The sequence below is a fragment of the Chanos chanos genome, chromosome 2 (genome assembly GCF_902362185.1).
Source record: "Chanos chanos chromosome 2, fChaCha1.1, whole genome shotgun sequence".
NCBI classification, from domain to species: Eukaryota; Metazoa; Chordata; class Actinopteri; order Gonorynchiformes; family Chanidae; genus Chanos; species Chanos chanos.
In genome coordinates, this window is record NC_044496.1 from 48,329,136 (window position 1) to 48,349,850 (window position 20,715).

A 20,715-nucleotide genomic window follows, 5' to 3' on the forward strand; every position below is an offset into this window, starting at 1 on the left:
ACAAGCTGTATTTGAGTCATTTTAAGTAAAAGAGCAGGAGACACTTTCTTGTCCTATACAGCATAATTAGACAGTATAGTGCCCCCTTTTCCAAGGTACACAGCGCAGTCACCAGCGTTAAATTAAGAGTATCTAATCCACAGTGGTGAGTGTTGGCTACACAAATGCTTTCTTTGGGTGATTACATATTATCACTCAACATGACTAACGTAACTTCTATATGTTAATATCACCTGTTGTTTTTCACACCTGTAGGTGTCAATGTATAAATTAACCGTGAATGGATCAGTTTCAGGAAATTTTATGTCAGTAATTCACACTAGAAAATTTGCTGCGTGTGGAGCTGGCAAAATCCCAGAAAGGGACCAAAGACAGGTGATGAGTCAAGTGATCATATCTGAGATGCCCTTCTACTGATAGAAGAATTGACTTTCCTACATTACATTCAGGTGAACTGCCATTAATCTTCCAATGACCAATGAGGTTCCAGTCCTGTCCTGTGGAGGCGGAGTGTTTATCAGCCATTACCTCAGTGATGAGCATGCGTCCGGCCATGCTGAGGCGGGTGCGAGGGGAGAAGTGATGCGTAATCATGACACGAAGGCTTGCCTCAGAGAACGAAAACTGGTGAGGGTGTAGACTCAGCATCTCATCCACCATTACTACTGGAGACTCCTGATCACCCATAGACTGACCTAAGTCAGAGAATGACAGACAAAGAGAGAAAGAATGAAGGTGCAGAGTACAGAGGGAAAAAACAGCAAGAAAGAGTGAGATGGAATGTGAAAGAGACAGTGGAAGAGATAAATGAAAGTTACAAGATTATGCAATTCCACCTTGTAAAACTTCATTCCAAAATGACATGTATATCTGGCACATGCTTCAAAAAAACTACACATCTAAGACGAGACAGCAGCAGCGTCTTCACACAAATGCAAAATAACACACAGACACACAGACACGCACACACACATGCACATGCACACACACACACACACACACACACACACACACGCATGCACGCACACCTTTCTTCAGCAGGATCATGGATGTGTCGCAGTGTGTGCTGGCCTCTCCCACAGCTCCGTCTCTGCGCAGGCTGCTCACCAAGCACGGCTGACCGAGACCCCCACAGTGCAACTCCACCCAGCCCCAGATCTGACTGTTAAACCTATATACACACACATGCACACACACACACACACACACACACCACATACACACACACACACACACACACACACCACATACACACACACATACACACACACACACACACACACACCACATACACACACACACACACCACATACACACACACACACACACCACATACACACACACATACACACACACACACACACCACATACACACACACACACACACACACACACACACCACATACACACACACACACCACATACACACATACATACACACACACACACACAAATACACATACATGTATATATGTTCAATAAAATATGTATTAACATTAAGATAAGTACAAATAGAATATACTGATGAAAGGACAGCAATAAAAACCAACACTCACTTCATGATGAGGATGTAGATGCCATACATGGATATGAGGATTATAGTCTCCCACCTGTGACAATGATTCAATTTACAAAAAGGTCTCACCCATAGAATCATTCATTTTCAAAAACTTACCAAAAATCTAGTCTCTCTTCTAAAAACCCCAGAAAGAACTCAAGCTGCTATATTTTACTCACATGTTTTAGGTTTTGTGTCTGTGTATACTCAACATATAAATAAATGTACAGTTGAGTCTCCCTTAGACTTATTACACTTACCAGAGGACTTTCTCATCATATATTATCTGTAAATCAAAAAACATAATTGGACATAACAAATGAAACAGTTTCTGTTCAGATTACATATATCTGACAGCAGAACAAATGGATGTAAAATGGATCTATATGTATGTAGAGAGACACTGCAATCTTTGAAGTTTCCGCTCCCCTGCAATCTCACCAGAATCAAGGCCAGCACAGAGAGGATGTAATAAACAGAGTCCCGGAAGAGAGGCCACCAGGTCAAAAGAATAGTCTGAAGAGAGGGAGAGACATTCAGAGAGAGAGAGAGAGAGAGAGAGAGAGAGACTTGTGTATTTTGTATCAAAAACCAAACTAAAATGACATCTTTGTGTCACTGTATCTTTGTGCCAAATCTTAAACTCTTTGTATATGAGCACCTCACTGTCTATCATTTAGTGGGTCCCAACAGAGGGATATACCAAGGCAGAATAAAAGAGACCTTTACCTGTCCAGAAAAGATGCCACATACCCCAATGATAACCAGGATATTAAAGACAGCAGAGCCCACAATCGTCCCTACCCCCAAGTCTCCTTTGGTAATGAATACACCTGACAGAAACAAGAGAGAATTCTGATCAAAACCATAGTCACACTGCCTTCACACTGTTTTCAGCATGACTAGAAAATGCATTGTGGTATACATTAACACATATGGCGCTGCAATCTAAAAGAGTCTCTGAGCGGTTCCAAGTGTCTGACCAGTTAAAATTCTGATCATGTGACGGTCCTTACCAATCAAAGAGGTGAAAAGCTCTGGGGCGGAGCTTCCTGCTGCCATAAAGGTAGCTCCGGCCACATCCTCGCTCAGATGTAAATTCTGTAACACCAGAAATTGTTCCTGATGCAGTGATATGGAGGGCTGAACTATGAACAAAACTGAAAAGCCATCGAACATGGTTCATTAAGTAACATACAATTCAAGAGAACTTGACTTAGTCCACACCTCAGAAATTTTCTCCAGAGAGGGCACAAAGTAGACATCACAAACAATGGCGAGAGCGTAGAACATATAGACCGCCTGTTAGATGGAAAATAGAAAAAAGGTTTTTTTTTTTTTCAACAGTTAAGTAGCCAATTGTAGCAAATTGTTATTTGTTGAAAAAGCTTTTATTGAACATCCACAAAAACATGTTTCAAAAATGTGTTTCTGAAAAACATGTTTTTGTCATCAGGGATTAAAATTACACATTTATCGTGGGGGGAAAATAGTCAGCCAACACAGTGGGATGCTGAGTAATATGTCAAATGCAAATTGTTGTGGTTGCTAGGCAAACTTCACACAGAGCACTAGAACATTTCCATTCATTATTAATGGGATGACTAACTGTTAATCAGTGCAATTCATATTTTGTCTCTCATGAGTAATCTCTTTTGTCTGTGATGAGGATTGTAAGCAGCACTCTGAGAAGCAGTCTCATTCCTATAACCATCTGATAAGTATTCTGTGTGCACTAACACATCTATCTGTCTGTCTGTCTGTCTGTCTGTCTGTCCGTCTGGCTAGGAGTGCACACTGTATATAAGCACTGGGAGAGTGTGTATTGACTGATGAAGTGTATTGTAGTGTAGGCTCGTGTTTTGCTGTCAGAATTGTGTGAATACATAATGCTGAGATTAATCATACTCACACATAGAACATGAAGCAGGACCGCGCCATGTCTTCTCTGTTCCTTACTAAAGACGTCCTCAGGAAACTCATGGATAGCTGAGAAAGAGGTTGAGGAGAGAGATTTAGATGGAGGGAGGGGAGAGAATGCAGTCAAGACATTTAAAAGACGTCTGAAAGGTAACACAACACTTGTTTAGAAGTCTTTAATGGTAAAGATTATATATGCCTCTCCATTGAGCATAACAGAGACAAGACAAACAGGAAACTTCACACTTCACATAAATTTGAATTAATCCTCAAACTGGACTTCATTATTCTGAGAATATTTCCAAGTCATACCAAACGACCTCCATAGCCACACAAGAAAAACAAAACAAAACAAAACAAAAGCCCTGTGTTATCACATGTGTCCTGTTACGGTACTGGATTCATGGACTGGATTAGTGTGGATTCACAGTGTTCAGTGATAAGGCCCAGATAAATGTTTTGACAACTTTCCTCAGCCTGATATTGTAGTTGCCATGGAAACCCTGTCCATTAAAGCCAGAGACTCTAGGGGCTCTATGGACAGCTGTGGGGAACCGAAAGCTTTTGGCAGAGTGATAAGGAGAAATGAGAAGGGAGAGGCAACTAATTTGCCTACACAAATGCAGGAAGACACAAAAACATCTATATTTGAGCTCACAGATGTACACACACACACACACACACACACACACACACATACACACATACATGCACACTCAGAGATGTACACATGTATGCACGCACACAAACACAAACACAGACACAAACACACATTCCAAGACACAGAAAGAGACACACAACCATAAAACTACGAACACAGAAAACAAAGCAAAAAATGTGAAGTCCATTAAAAATGGAGAGAAAATGAAAGTTTTACTTTTTAAAAAAGGAATGTTCTCTTCCATAAGGCATGCAGTATGTATGAGGTGTTGCTCATTTAATGAAAGTGCCCCTGGTTTCTCTCAGTGTCAGTAAAGGGTTTTGTCTCTGAGTGTGGTAACCAGGCACTGATCAAGCTGGCCGGCTTTTTGCTAATCTGAAACAGTCCTTTTGAGACCCCTGTCCTGTGGGGTCCTGGTTACATAACAGCGCTGAGAGATACTTCACTCTGCTGCTCTTAGAAACCCAATCAATGTGTAGCCTGTTTTCTAAAACCCCATTTCTGCCTGGGCAGCTCTTAAAGAAACCACTTCGCCTGAAAACACGGTGAAGCAATACCAACTGTGTATTACAGTCTATCTGTCTCTGTCTCAAGACATTCTCATCGGTCTGCTCAAAATTCCTTGGAGGTTAAGAATCAGAAGATTGTAGTTCAGAGTGTCAGGTCTTCAGAGTTCTTGGGTCTGTATGTAGTAGACAATTAGAGCAGGATCTGCCCAAGAGAGAGTGCATGTTTTTAGTCTATCAGGAGTATGCATCACGCAGCAGTAATGTTGATCCATTCACTGACGAGGGAAAAATCAGAATCCAAGCATTGTTATAATTATCCCCCTCACTAACCATCAGTGAGATTTCAGCCCCCAAAGCAATCCACTTAATCAAAGAGAGAGTGAGAGACTGAGATAAAGAGAAAGGGGGAGACCCATCACCGTGGATGACTGATTAGTGGACTGAGATCGGCAGAAAAAAGAGAGTGATGATGTAATTCTCTAAAGTACAACACTTTGAATTCTCACAACAGACTTCCCTGTGTTCTGAAATTAAGGATTCTGTTGCTTAGCAACTCAGGCCTCAAAGGGTTTGACTATGAAGATAGCAGCTGTCTGCATCCTTTTACGGAAGGATGAGAGACAGAGAAAGATGGATAGGGAGACGCAGAGGGCAAAGAGATAAACATGTGAGAAGAGAGACTGGGAAAGAGAGAGAGAGATAAAGTGAGAGATAATGAGAGAGAGAGAAAGAGCGAGCGAGAGAGAGAGAGAGAGAGCGCGCGAGAGAGAGCATTTCGGTCCACAATATTTCACTGGCATGGCCTCATTAGTATATCAGACAATCATCATCATTTAACTTTTTAAAATAAATTTTGTCCTTGTCCGTTCTAAGAATTTGGACGTTGTTGGTACATTCGTTTATATCTCTTGAATATTCATGGTATCAGCTGTGAGCATTCGGGAAAATAGTAAGAGGATGTACATGTATGCTGCATGTGTAAAAATTCGTACCTGCTCTTGGCCTGCTGGTTGTCTGGTTCTCCCCTGTTACACTTTGCTGAGTGAGTTTGCGCCTGGACCAGATGGGCTCAGTGTCATCCCTGGGGTAGACTGTAATATCTGCATTGAGATTGTAAACAATTTAAATTCATCACTTTGCAATGAAGTATACCCTAAGGGAGCAGCTTTTGACTACAGATGAACTTACAAAAGGTACTGTGGGCAACAGGTTTTTAAGTTGTGAGACAATGTGAGAGTATGTTTTGCTTTGACAAATTATTCTGCTGCAAAGCTTATGGAGAGCATTACAAAATAATTAGACGTTAGACAAATTTATGTCCAAAACACTTTTACTCCCCTAAAAGCGTCCAATTCTCCAAATATAAATCAGAAATTTGCTTTTCTAAAGTGGAATTCCTGAACCTTGAACTCCTGAGACACCAGGACCAGGACACTGAGTGTCTCTTTAGCAAAAGCACTCATACTAACAATCATGTGATGGCTTAATTAAGACCTGGACAAGAGCTGGTCAATCGATTTCAGTCTTCCTCCTGCTCCTCTCAAGTTCCCATGGAAACCTCGTCCAATGCCAGTAATAGAATTAAGGGGGAGGCACTTCTGAACAAGTTTTGCTCAAGAAACACTGGCTAAGACAGGCTTCATTTGCATATGTAAACTAAGCATATCCAAAAATAGCTTCAATAGGCTGACAGAATGCTTATTAGTATGTGTGTCCGGTACCACTCTTAATATACAAACAAGTGCAGGGAAAGGGACTGTGGGTGGCCAGATGTTTTTGACAGAGTAAACCATATCCTCATATTGTTACTGCATCTGTTGAACACAAATAAAGATTGTTTAATGCAGTACATAGCTGGCAAAGGAGGGTGACTATTCATTGAACGTTCTTGTTTTTGAACAAAATTAGAACAGTGCATCACTCTGAGCGGAAATGGAAAGAGGGGTGTTTCTTTCACAAAAGAAAGAGGGAGAGAGTCCAATTTCCTGTATGTAGTTGCTGTAGTAGCTATTCTCTGTAACTTATCATATGTATTACAAACATCCTGTCAGTCTATGGAAATTCTTCATTAAGAACATACGTTCTCAAATCTATTTGTGTTGAAAATTTAGCAATGTAAGTATTATGACAACGTAAACATCTGAAGTGTGAATGTATAGATAAGCATGTTTATGGAGTAAAGATATCTTCATGTTGGATACCGTGGTAAGGTTATCTTCCTCCTGCTGGGCACTTTCAGTTAAATTGTCACTACATGCAATTTTCTCTTTACTAAACAGGTATTATTTCTCCACCTCCCAAAGGGATTCATTACTCATCACTAAAATCGCAAAGCTTCCACAGGTTCCAGTCATTATAGGCCAAAGAAAAGGTCATGTTGTTTTTCACTAAAATACCTTAATTTTGTAGTTTGTGTGGGGAAAATCAGCATTACCGCCACCGCAAATAGAAATGTAAATGCAGAATAACCCCAGGGACTTTACAAACCCTCAGTGTAATTTGTACGCTGGAGTGTCTAAAGCTGCTGCATTTACTGTAATGCAGTTTATTGCCTAATCCCTAAGCCTAAACATCAGTCTATAGAACTGATATTTGGAATTTACCAAGGTTACAAAGAGATTGTTGTTTATGTGAGTTCTCAACTCAGACAAAAAGATTTGATTGACAGCAGCAGTGTCTGCATTGCAGATACAAAGGTGAATCTAGTGGGCAGCACTTTAATTATAAACCTTCAGAGGTTGAGTGGATAAAAAGAGGAACTTTATTTATAGATTAATTGGGCCTGTCTCCTCTGATGTGTGAGCGACACCTTTGTCCATACAGTGCTAATAAGACTGGCAGTGAGAGAGAATAATAGGTTAGAAGTGTGTTGACATCTAGGTGACAGTGAACAGGGTGCTAGAGAGGTCACAGTGTAAAATGTCAGGACTGGACACCCTGTCACTCCAATCACAGTCAGGCAATTACGACAAGGTATTGCAGCTGCCTGTAACCATTACCGCAATGTGCCATATCATAAAGTAATTTCTAATGATCAAGAAGTTTTGGCCAATAGACAAAGTATTTTTTATTCGGAGATGGATTTTTTTTTTTTTTTTTTTTTGATGTTTTGGTTTCTCTGAACTTGAGACTCACTTAACCTTTCCCCAACTAATCTAGTACTTTTGATTTGAGTGTATTGAGTCATACACTCTACTGTAATAAATGAATCGATGTCAGTGAAACAGGAATAACACTGTAGTACGCACAAGTGTTTAAGACATGAGTGCATGTACGTGTGAGTAACAAAACAAAACAATCTTGTCAATGAACGAAGAAGCGTAAACACTGATTTTAAGGATTATTGGATGGTCAGCTCCTATCACCACACGGATTCTCCACCGGTTTAATGACGTTGCACTTGGTATGTCAGCATATACATCTTGCAGCACGTACCGGAGTATAGGCAGACGATAGCACACTTACACTCTCAAAACGAAATGAGTAGCTCTCTCCACAGTGTACAAGCATTGAAATGTAATCAAATGACTGTTGATAAACGTTGGTGTTGATAAATGTTGATGTTGATAATGTGAATGTTGATAAACGCACCTGTTACATGAAGTATTTGTGAAAACAAGGTGACGGCGATCAGTGTAACTCCACACACAGAGAGCCGACAAAAGAACCGCCGTCGTCTCGATTTCACTGCCGCCTTCATCCCGCCGCCTGGCGCTCACGCCTTTCTTCCAGAAAGAAGCATTGCAACTCTTAATTACGTAAACCAAACCCTCTCCTCACAATATTTACGACATCCTACAGACCTCTTTTTTATGCTCAGCCATGAGTCGGTATCCTCAGCATCTTATCGCTTAAGCCCTTTCACTGAAAGCTCAGCATCTCTTGCTGTCATCCAGATGTTTACACCTGTCCGCTCCCCTCTTCAAAATATCAGATCGGCAAATGGCAAAAAGGAGAGAAACGTACAGTGAGCTAAATAGTGAATAATCGCCAATCTCAGTCCATAGCGATTCGGATCACATACACCCCCATAACCATTTCTCTCCCCTCCCTCCTTGCGCTTCACGAGACTCCGTCACGGAGGGTGTTTCCCGTGCGCTCCCTATAGAAGCAGCCTACAATGATGAGTGCGCGCTCAGAGAGCGCTCACGTGAGATTAAGTAGTAATGGAAGATCGATCGACTGTTTTCTCTCATTCTGGGTTAACTTTTTGTTGCTGTTCGTCTAATAAAGCGAGTTAATCAACTGGTTCCAGCATGTTTCAAGAAAACGAGTCAACACAGCACTGACTTATGGACAGATACTTACACTGTCTAATTCCATTCACAGGCTCACATATAGGTGGTTGAGAGGAGGCTTGGATTTGAATTCTTGCCATGGCTTAATGCCTTGGTCAGCTGTCCATTACAAGTTCTATTTATTAATTTCTTGAACTGCGACTGTCAGTATACAATGAAGAGGACTGCTTTGTTTTGATCACGTCTCCAAAATAATATCTTTTGTTAATTATGCTGCTTCCATTCCCTGTTAAAACACCTGTTCTCAACTTCAGGCAGGACACATTTTAAGCAATGTTGCAAGTATAAAAGGTGAAATATGTCCCTTAAATGAAATGACTCAGGACTCAAACTATCATCAGCTATGACATTATAAGGAAACTGTTGCTAACATGTGTTCTTATCTGACTCACTTACTGTATGTAAGCATTTATTCACTGCTCTTCATGTAAATAAAATAGTTTTATTATCAAAAACAATTAACAAAAATAATAGGAATAACTTGGCATTAAGAAGATTCAGAGAATTATTTCAACAGTTCATTTGGCACTTCCATGACTGTCAAAATAAAAAACAAAAACAGACAACTACATACATTCAGATTCTTGCAAGCAGCATTACAGAATAGTAGAGTAATCCATGTCTAAGACAATTAAAGATAAAGTAGTATTTTAAAAGAAAACAATATATTCGTGAGAAATAACATAGGAAAATACATAGGTTCTTTGTGGAATTAAAATCAAAAACACATTCCCATGAAACACTACACCAATCAAGACAACCCAATAAAGACAATCTAAAATTCAGCTCAGAGAAACATAGTTACGAATCCCTCAACTCTTTCATGTTTGCAGCGACACAGGTCAATTGACCCATTAAGAAACTACATAATATATCAATGCTGGCCTTCTCTTGCTGGTTCTTAAGAGAAATACATGATTAACAAATACCCTTAAGCTGGTTGAAGTGGTATGAGTAATGCTGTGGTTAGTGCTACAACTTCAAAACCCCTAAATTTTCAACTGGGATATATTACAGCACCATTTCCTCAGGTTATCAAGGGAGATCATGCACCACGACTACTGTGCGGGCTCTAATGAACCCGTGACTTTAAAGTGGATGCCATCTCCAGGTAATGGGGATGGGATGAGAGGGCAAAGCCAGCAAATATACCAGCATTGACCCAGGCACTCTCTGATGTTGGCCAGGACACCTAGGTTGTAGGGTCGACGAGTTGAGTACCACTCGCGCGTGGTCTGCCCTCTTACCATCAGCGTAATGTGGAAAAACAGAAAAGCCATCACTAGCAAGAATCCCACGACACAGGTGTCAGCAATGAATGCGAAAGCGAAGGCCCGGGCTGTGACCTGACCTGAAGAGAGAGGGAAAGAGGGAGGAGAATAAGAGAGAAAAGAGGTTACGGTGGTACTTGCAATGTGATTGATAATGACTGGGTACAGTGAAAGAGAAATGCAGTAAGCAAATCTTCAAATTCAAATTGAGATTAATGATAACAATACTACTAGTGCTACTAGTACTAACAATAATAATAATAATAACAATATCAGATTTGCCTTCAGACTGACTATGACAGAACCAAAAAAGTCTTGGATATGGTGGAGGTAAACCAGCAGTGCTTAACCCTCCTTTTGAGGATCTTCCCTTATACAGGATCTTTTACCATCTCCAATCTTACACTCCTAGTCCCGATACCCAAAAATTACAAAAGACCTCCTCTACTTCTTTGAACCATTCACATTAGACTACGAAACTAACTTCAGCAGAAGGGCTGTTTACCACTGTGGTATCCAACTGATATACAAAGCTTGGCTTTTGATAAAGATACACATCTGCTACATGGTCAAGACAGCAGAGACAGCACACTAACCAGAGACCAACATAATCCAGGGCACCAAGAGCAGCAGGACACTGTGCAGAGTGACCCCTTCCTTCAAGATGACGATGAAGACCTCTGCATTCATCACCACAGCGTAGAGCAAGCCAGCCCACATGAAGAGCAGGCAGCTGAGAAAATACCGGTAATTTCGGAATCCCACGCACTGGCCGAAGAACACACAGTGGTGGTCGCGGCGCAGCACACACACGTTACAGTCATAACAATGTGAGCATCGTGGAGGCGTATGCGTCTCACAGGTGTAGCAGTACCTATCACAAGAGAATGGGTTTATGGACAATGTAATCGCGTTTTATGACACAAAAGCGGAAGATAAATCTGTAAGTAGGCCGCAAATTAATTGTAAATAAAGTGCACATGACAAAGAAGTTTTAAACATACAAAGAGAAGACTTCATAGTTTCAAAAACTGCTGCAGTCCTCCAAAATAAGTTTAATTACCTCCAACCCTGACCCAAAACGTCTCCGCCAAGAAACACTCCACGAATACTGGGATTAGTTCTCAAAAATAATAAGGCGTTCCAAGTTATGTTTATCAACATGAAGTATTGAGCGAAGAGGTGTAGCGCTTTCCATTTGGTAGACCAGTCAGTTTTCTTCTGGTCTGGTTCGAGGGGGGCCTCCACCAAGACCAGATAGCTAACTTCCGCAGTAATTGAGAAAACAAGCACCGTGTTTAAAACGACGGGTAGATGACTGACAATCTTTGCCAAACCACCTAAAACTCTACTGCGAAAGCTTACCATTTCGTTGGATTTCCAAACACAGGGTGTTTGCTAGTTTTCTGAACTTGCGCAGGCTAAGATCTTGCTACACCGGTGACTCGATGCCAGGAAGTCATTCATTGATAAACATGTGACAAATTTCGGTCTGTTTTCAGTATTTTATGAAATGTCACTAAATCTAATTCGGTAACCGTTTAGGGCCACAGTTAGAAACTAATGCTTTATTTGAGCCAGTGCTCAAAACCATCAATATTGCCCTACTAACTGATTGTCAATATGAAAATATTACTTAAAACTGGTCACGCCTGATCTGCCAGTTGACTTGTCACCTAAATAAAAACATTCATTAGCTATTGCAACAACTTATAAAGCCAATAGTGAAAATAAGCTTGTCATAACAAATAAAAAAACACGAGTTTGAAATATGATACCGACCCACTGATCAATAAAGCGTAGCTCGTATTTTCAAAACTACCGTTGAATAATTGACAACCTGCTCCGCGTAACCATCACTGCATGACAATAGGCGCTGACAGTTGAGGGATCTTTGCGTACGCAATCTGTGCCACGATTTAAATGGTCCTCCCGTTTTCTACTCAAAGCGCTGGTTTTCATGAGTTCCGCTTGATATAAAAGAAAATATGTAGGCCATTTGGCGATTGAAAATTCCCAATGTTTTAATACTGTACTGCGAGCAGTCGACGGAGTTTTGCTGAAATATTGCACCTGGACACCATATATGTCTTATGCTGTCTGATGTTTGAATCTGCTGCTCAAACAACTTTTCTATTTCACTTTGGAGAAATTTAATTTAAGCAGCTGTTCTAAACGTTTGTCGCTGAGATCGTTCTAACGTTCTAGTCAACACCAACTATTTTTTCCCTTAAATGTCTTAAGTATTGAAATCAATTATTCTAAATTTATAGCAACACTTACCTGATTTAAATGCAGTTGGGGAAATCATCGTTGTCGCATTTGACCAACAACATGAAAATTTTGAAAATAAAGAGCAAATGTGACACATCGTGGTGTTTCCACTGTCCTCTCATTTTCTCTACGATCCAACAGAGCAAGAGTAATCTATAATCCCCTGTAATCCACTGCCGTCCTCGTTGTCGATGGTGTGGGTTGGTGCTAAAAACGGTGTGTTTCTTTTAATAAATATGACGCCTTACATGGACAGTTTGGATAACATCAGTGATTTGTATAGAGTCTGGAGTCGAAACCTTCAGGAGAGGTCAGTTCCTAGGTCGTCTTTGAACTATTCTTTCTTCCCTCTGTCTGCATTTCTCTTCCAACGTCCTTATCATTTTAACGGCACGTGCGAAAATGAAAATTAAATTAGGATGTTATGGTTGATGTGGCTGGCACGTTTTGAACAAAGTTCAAATCGATTGTACACTTAATCCTCAGAACCCACTTAAAACTTTGTAAAGTGACTGTGGTGACAATTTATAACCAGAAGAGGGCAATATTATTCCTGGCACAGCATTTGGAGCTGATGCGCTGTCAGTTCTGCAGAGAGAGACTTCTGCCTTCTCTCTAATGAACACAACCTACACATATGATTCATAATATGTTTTATCATTGCATTTTATATTTTTGTAATTATGTGCGACATGGGTTTGTGCCCATTTCACTAACATAAAATTTCAGTTGCATTTGCTTCTTGTTCTTAAACAGTCAGCAGAGGAGGATGGAGCTGCAGACTAACCTTGAGTCTCAACAACGGCAGCAACGCCTGTGAGAGGAAAAATGTTTTGATCTGCTGCCTTTAGTGATACGTTGCTCACAGATTAAAAGAAAAGATACAGACATATCCATTATATCCTTTTTAAACTGCAGTTTCCTTTCTTTATTTAGGTTTTTTTTTCAGTTACTAATTTAGAAAATCATGGTTGTATCTTGTTATACAATCAGAATCTATGTACCAAATTATGTTACTGGCCTGTACAATAGTCCTGTTTTTGAGCTTTATTAACATTAGTGTCTTGTGGTTTAGAATTTCAGTTTCCCCATTTTGAGCAATCAGACATGTGTGTGTCCTGTGTTGTACTACAGTAGTAGGGCTGTGTGGCTGCAGGCTAGGTGGCAAGAGGTGAGTGAACGCGAGCGCAGGGCACATCTCCATAACAGACAGCTACTACTGGACTTTCAAAGGGCTCAGGACACCCTCAACAACCTGGTAGCCCGTACTGAAGCCATGAACACAATACGGGTCAGAGTCCACAGCTCCAAATACTACAAACTTTCAGCAGATCCAGTGACACATGATTACAGTATAACACACGCTATATAACATACCATGCAATACACACTGTAATCTGTGTCAAATTAAACTGGACTTCATTCTGTTCATCTTTACACGCTGCTTTATGCACTCATTTCTAATGAACTATTCCACTCCTCCGGTCCTGAACAGGTGGAGTATGAGAAGTATCTCGAAGACAGCTTCCCACACTGGCAACAGAAACTAGAGGAAAAAAGGCTAGAAGCCCAGCGCAAGGTGCAGTAGGTCTTACTGTTGCTCAAGAACTACAGCTGTATCCAGACCTCTCCTATGTCTTTGCAAAGAATGTACAATTGTCCATCATCTTGATGGACTGAAATCCATTATTGAAATGGGGCTTAAGTGTTTGAGTCTATTTATTTATTTACTTATTTATTTATTGACTTTTTTATTTATTTATTTGACAGTGATTGAGAGTTGTTTGTCAGAGTTTGAATATACCTGTGGGATTTAGCATCACATTAACTCTGGTTTCTGTTTTTATCCAGCGAGTAGAGCTGCATCTAAATGATTGCATTAAGAGGATGGAGAAGGACAGTAGAACAGAGAGGGATGACATCAGACACACAGCTGAAACCCAGCCATCGTCATCCACCTCATCCTCTCATCCCTCCGTTCCTTATTTATCCTCCCATTCAAACAGAAGAGGAGATGGTAACATTTCTGCTTTAAACTGATTTAAAAATATTTGTTTGCTGAGGTACTTAAAGACTATTTGTTTGCTCTCAAACAAACGGGATAGATAAACCTCATTAGCTTTGCCATCAAAGTACGTTGTGGCTATATGATCCAGTTAATCATGAAGAACAACACAAAATTGAAAATATGTCATTCTGTTAATAGATTATGCAACTGAAACTTAAAGGCGGACAAATGTCAGAAATTTGGTCAAATAAGGTTTTTAAAACATTTGGACTTTATCTTCTCTGTCAGGCCATCCCCGAATGTCCAGAAATTCCGCTTTGACTCAACACGATAGCAAACAAAATACCCAGAGACACAACATCCAACATGATTATCATCCCCATGGTGTCCATCAGCCTCTATCCACTGGGTTGATTAATACACAGCCCCATGTGTCCAACACACAGCACAGTGGCATCTCCAAGGACACCAGAAGCTTCCAGAGTTCTTATGGGCCTTTGAATCCTCCTTTACTCCCCTATTACCCACCAATCAGTAACACACTCTGTGATCCATACTCAATGGTCCATGGGAATCCATCTGATGTAGACCACTTCAGGTCATACCCATATGCCTGGGCAGGTGTGGGAAGAGGGTTTACACCCACTGCCCAGTCCACCCCTGCTCAAGTCCCCGGGACAGGATTCTCCATGATCAACCCCTTGATTCAAGAAACAATACCGGTAACCGAACCCAATAATGAAATTTTCCAATCCGGCGAAGTGGAGGAGGAGCAAGGAGAAGGGACAGAGTCTTCCAATACGGAGGAAGAAAACAGCAAAGGAAAAGAGCACAAGAAAAATAGGAGGAGCAGAGATCAGTCTTATGAGCTTGACACTAAACCAGGTGAGCTTGAGTCACATACATTATTTAACATCACACAGCAGTTGGATGGCTCTTGTTCCTTAATCCCACAGCATAACAACAAAGAAAATGTAGAGCAGAGTATTTGTGTTAGTGCAACACTAAACATGTTTTAACATGAGATGTCCCTCTTATAGATTCATGTCATTTTGAAAATGAATTTTACTGGAGTGGCTGTGAAGTCATGGTCAATCAGTCTGGCTGAGGCCATTTTTTTAAGATGATGTGTATTTTGTATTCAGTCCGTCTGTCAATGGATTGTGAGGACAGTAGTGAGAGGAGCTCCTGTGATGTAGTGATGAAACAGTCTAAAGGAAGTCAGAGGACCAGAACAGAGAGAAGGACAGGGGTACAGGACCACAGCCCAATGGACACAGAGGAGTCAGTGTCACACTGGTAAGACTGATGGTACAGAGGTACACTCATAAATGGACTTTTTTAGCATTGCTATGAAATCAAGGTAGTTATTAATTATTCAGAAGAATTGATGCAAGTTATCGTGAGTGACTTTGAACCATATTCAAATTATGAAGAAATGTTGCTATCACCTTTGGGCTCTCTAACTCCTAGAATCTGTATAACCTCAAGTAATATAGTACAACAACCTTCTTGAGTTGATATTCTAATAGATTATTTTATTTTAATGTGATTTCAGCTCCTCCATGCTGTCTCAGACGGTCTCAGCGGCAAACAGCGGAGCACAGGCCCAATCCTTATCAGTGTCAGACAGCCAATCAAAGACCAGGAGAAAAAAGAGCAAGAAGTCTCAGAAGTCATTATTGAAAAAAATTACCCATAGGAACAACACAACTAATAGAACTTCACCTGTTAAAATAACAACTGCAGCGGAAATAACATCTTCCAAGTTACAGGAAGAGAGGGACAAACCGGAAGAGAGCAAGAGCTTTGAAGTGATCAGTACAGAAGAGGAAAAAAGTATGAAAGAGGCAGAGAGAAGTGGAACAGATGATTTGGAAGAGGAAGAAGTGGTGGAAGAGAGTTCTTGCTCTAGTGGTGGAGGGGGGAGGGATGAACAAGGGAGAGAGGAGGAAAGTAATGAAGAGAATGAGGAAGAGGAAACAGGATCTGATGAAGAACACCAAGATGAGGAAAAAGGGAATGAGAAGGTGATGGAAAGAAGGGATGAGATGGAAAAAAGTGATAGAGAAATGAAAGATAACAAAGGAGATAAGGAGAGAGACCACATCAACAACCACACGTCTGAGGAGGAGAGCAGGCAAGTTACTCCTTCTGAGGAGTCAGACTCTGAAAAGAAGAGGGATATTGAGGAAGGAGAAGAAGAAACAGATGGAGAATTGGAGCAGGACAGAAGTGCAGGTAGTTTAAAGAAGAGGGACAAAGAAAAGGCCCTTAGGAGAAAAGCACATGGAATGGTGGGCGAGCAAGCAGGGGACGACAGTGAGGTAGAAGGGGATGACAATAAGGTTGGAAAGACAACAGAGCAGCAAGACAGCACTGAGGATGAACACGACGCTGCTCCAGAAATCGACAGAGATGAGGAGGGCATTAAGGAGGAAAGTTTATATGATCGAAAATCCAAAGATAACATGGATGATAATGATGATGATGAGGAGGAGGGGGAGGAGGAGGAGGATGATGATGATGATGATGATGATGCTGAGGATGATGATAACGATAAAGATGATGCTGAGGATAATGACAATGATAATGTTGAAGAAGGAAAAGAGGAAGAAGATGACGATGACGATGATGATGTGATAGTTGACAAAGGATACCCGTGCTCAACAACACCATATAATCACTCAAAATATCAGCATGATGATGATGATGATGATGATGATGACATTGAAAGTCTGGTTGCTCCGCAAGAACATTCATTGAATCAGCAGTGAGTATACCTCTTGGGTGGTGTTTTTAAAAGCCACATCAACCGTAACATCTCTGTAAATACAATAAAGCAGTCACCCCTCCCATTGTGGAACTACTGGATATACAGGCTTGTGCCCTAGTCTTACACAAACACACCTGATAGGGCTCTGCAAGATCCTAGAGATCCAGAATCCTCATCAGGTGTTCTGCTGTTTAGCATTGTGGCGAGGACAAAGTCTTGTAGAAGACTGGCTCTCCAGGTGGAGAACTAAACCCCTGAGCTCCATTGTCTCTTACAGGATAGTACTGTCTTGGTTAGATTGCCATAATGGTTAGATTAAAGATGTACGCTAGCTAAAGACCGCACACAGTTTTAATGTCTCTTTTCAAAGAGAGTATTCACGTCCATTTTCAACTCATGCTGTATCCCTTGTGTTCCTGTAGGGCAGACAAACTCGAAGTAACAGTCGAACCCAAAGGTAAGAATGAGTACAATGAAATACAGACACACAATGGTCATTCCACCACTCCCCTGTGTTTTATTACCGACTGCGTATAATTAGTATGCCAAGAATATCATTTGTTCTGGCAGATTTTCGGAATGACACGGACGAGAGGGATCTGTACGCGAAGGCACCAGCAACTGCTCCGAAGGAAGACCTGGATAATTCCGATGATGAGTTTGACCATTTTTATGACTGACTCAGATGGCATGTCAGATCAGTACTTAACGTGCAGACACATACAGACAGACAACAAACAGGCTCTCAAGAGAGGAAAGCAGCAGAGCGAGAGTGAGAGTGGTAAACCTCATTAGCCATCATAGCTTAGCAAAAATAAATAATAAAAGATGACTAAACTCACAACTACAAGACAAATACACCTGTGTGCTTTTAATACCCAGACGAACGTAATACTGAGCATTTAGAGGTTCAGTGAGCCATGGAGAATGTTCAAGGTGCTCAACCCACACAGCACCGTCATTAGTTGGAGTGGGTGGATGGAGAGATGAATAGAGGTAGAGAATTACAAAGGGATGAAAGAATAAGAAGAGAACAAACGGGTGGGTATCCCTCTGTCTGTTTTTTTGTTATTTGCTTGTAGCTTATCTTGCTGTCCTAAAACAGCCACGGCGCAGTCCCTGTGTAAACACAGGTGGGTCGGCTCGTCTGACAGAGAGAGGGAGAGACAAACGGAGAGAGACAGGGAATAAAAGACCCAAATAATAGATTACGAAATAGGCCATTAAAGGAAGGAGATGATCCTAGAAGAAATAAGGGTACGTTTTCACCGCCAAGCCTGAACTGAAAATTGTATCTCTTGTGAAACTGTATCACGTAAATCTGAATTAAAACATGTTTCTCCCTAGACAATCATAATATTTGCTCATGACTCTTTGTTACCATATATGAATGTACAGAATGTCTGAATTCTTTCACATTTAAATAGGGAGCATGGTCTGAAAGCGGGGTCAGGGTGTATGGTGAGGGGGTGATCGCTCGGTAAGGTTTTTTTTTTTTTTTTCTTTTTTTTTTTTTTTTGGGTGGAGGGGCCTGTCTCTCGTCCTGAGTGATGGGTATTTGAACAGGCATATTTACCCTGGCCCTTGTGAAAAGAGACGAAGGGACTCTAACAGAGACACGCAGGCACAGGCAGGCAATAAAAACCTAGGCCACTGTGTAAACAACAAGACGTAGTCTATTCCACCGCTGCTACGGCAACTGTGCGGAACCCACCCAGCGCCCAATCACATGCGTCTCCTTTGACATGTGGAACAAAATGCATCAAATGTGGCAGACATTTGGAATCAGTGACTGTAGACCAGAAGGATCTCTCAGCCTTTCTTGGATTCAGTTTCACTAGAAAACTTGCATGTATTGTTCTGTTTGGTTTACATGGAGAAATTAGCTACTTTTTACCATGTAACCCTCTTTACTACTCTTATTAACGCACTTAGTCACATAATCTGAAAGCAACTACGACAACATGGCCATGACTAACCCTAAAAAACACAGGAGGTAGTCAGTTGCACATGTTTAGATGGTTTCACGTAATAGGCTTTAGATAATGATTACAGATGGGATATAGATGTTATAGCCCAATGTATTGAATCTCTGGCTAATTTCTCTTTTTCAGACATTCCAAAGGCCCCTAACGCTCACTCCCCAAGTACATAAGCCAGCTGTTCTCTCTCTCTCTCTCTCTCTCTCTCTCTCTCTCCCCCTCTCTTTCTCTCGCCCTCTCTCTCTTTATCTTTCTTCTCTCTTTCCCTCTGTTCTAACAGCTGCCTTGCATATGTCTAACAGTATTCCCCAGTTTTGGGAGCCATGCAGCACCCTGATACTGACATGTATTTCATTGTACATGTGTTTCTTTCTTCTCTGTTAATCAAACATTTCACAAAGGAGAAGTTTTGTGTGTGTGTGTGTGGGGGGGGGGGGGGGGTTCTTTCTTCTCTTTACCTTAAATAATACACAGACATAATGTTTGCATGTTTTTGACTTATAAAGGTATACCCCTGACTTGGACATTGCTGTACCCTGTCTTTATTCAGTAAGAATCAGTCTAATCGACTCACTGTGATGGTTCAGATCTCACGCTGGCAGACACAGTACCAAAAGCCCACCGAAACCTCATCCCTCAGTCTGTAGTATTGGTCTGCTCAGGCACAGATGAGAGTTTGTATCCTGCTCTCAGATCGCTGTGGGTGTCCCTGAGCTCCTGTTCAGAAGACAGAGCTTAGGGGAGGTCTGTCATTAAAGCCAGTGTCATCCCATTGTCCTCATGCCCTTTTAAACAATGCAGCTTTCCCCAGATATAAAGGTTAGGGCAGGACGGGTGGAGGAGGGTCAGGACCTTTTGAATAACCCTTCCATTGCAGCCATTTAGCAGACAGGATACCACACAGGTCATACCATGTCCCCCGTGACTATTTCAGTCCGCTTTGGTCGCTACCAAGTTTTAACACCGTTAATATTTGAAACAGAGATAGTGGACTAACTATCCTTCAGAGGTGGGTAGAGCAAAATTTCACCCTCTCTTTACCTGTGAGCCAGGTGTAATGGCAGTGAGGTCAATTAATTGCAATAAGTGTTCAATTAATTACACGTTGTTAGAAAAAAAAAAACAGGCCCAAAATTGGATTTGAGGGCCAATTCTGTCAAAAGCCGAAAATATACAGTCAGTAAAAGATTTGTGAAGAACTGTGTTTAGATATTGTAAAGTGTTTTAATGTATTAATGTATTTAATGATTAAACACTAATAGTACTAGTTTGAGTGGGTCTGGACCGGTGTGTTTTTGCATTTCTCCTTGCTTCTGTTTGGACTGTTGGTGCTGCTCTGTTGTCAGTTTCTGTAGTAACTACTTTGTCCGTTTAGGTGAAAAAAGATGAAGATAGACTTTAATCCCCTGGTTCTGTTGGACTCTCCTGGTCAGAGGAGCATGGGGAATGTCATTGTAT

The 20,715-nt window shown here is 41.1% G+C and overlaps 2 protein-coding genes across 2 annotated transcripts in view; both read right to left on the bottom strand.

The window, feature by feature from the left end:
• Window positions 1-8,348, bottom strand: part of slc24a6a (solute carrier family 24 member 6a) — an 11,690-nt gene extending 3,342 nt beyond the window's left edge. The window contains exons 1-11 of the mRNA XM_030765836.1: window positions 8,240-8,348; window positions 5,641-5,739; window positions 3,471-3,547; window positions 2,786-2,860; window positions 2,575-2,659; window positions 2,288-2,391; window positions 2,000-2,074; window positions 1,819-1,844; window positions 1,557-1,610; window positions 1,029-1,171; window positions 529-695 (exon numbers count right to left, since the gene is read on the bottom strand). Of these exons, the coding sequence (XP_030621696.1) occupies window positions 529-695; window positions 1,029-1,171; window positions 1,557-1,610; window positions 1,819-1,844; window positions 2,000-2,074; window positions 2,288-2,391; window positions 2,575-2,659; window positions 2,786-2,860; window positions 3,471-3,547; window positions 5,641-5,739; window positions 8,240-8,348 (1,014 nt within the window). The remainder of the gene's footprint in view (window positions 1-528; window positions 696-1,028; window positions 1,172-1,556; window positions 1,611-1,818; window positions 1,845-1,999; window positions 2,075-2,287; window positions 2,392-2,574; window positions 2,660-2,785; window positions 2,861-3,470; window positions 3,548-5,640; window positions 5,740-8,239) is intronic.
• A 1,115-nt stretch (window positions 8,349-9,463) lies between these two features.
• zdhhc24 (zDHHC palmitoyltransferase 24) lies at window positions 9,464-12,046 on the bottom strand. The gene is made up of 3 exons (XM_030766026.1): window positions 11,281-12,046; window positions 10,814-11,091; window positions 9,464-10,297 (listed from the first exon to the last, which is right to left on the bottom strand). The coding sequence occupies exons 1-3, from the start codon at window positions 11,583-11,585 to the stop codon at window positions 10,005-10,007; spliced, it is 876 nt and encodes a 291-aa protein (XP_030621886.1). The 5' UTR covers window positions 11,586-12,046; the 3' UTR covers window positions 9,464-10,004.
• Between the last annotated feature and the right edge of the window lie 8,669 nt (window positions 12,047-20,715).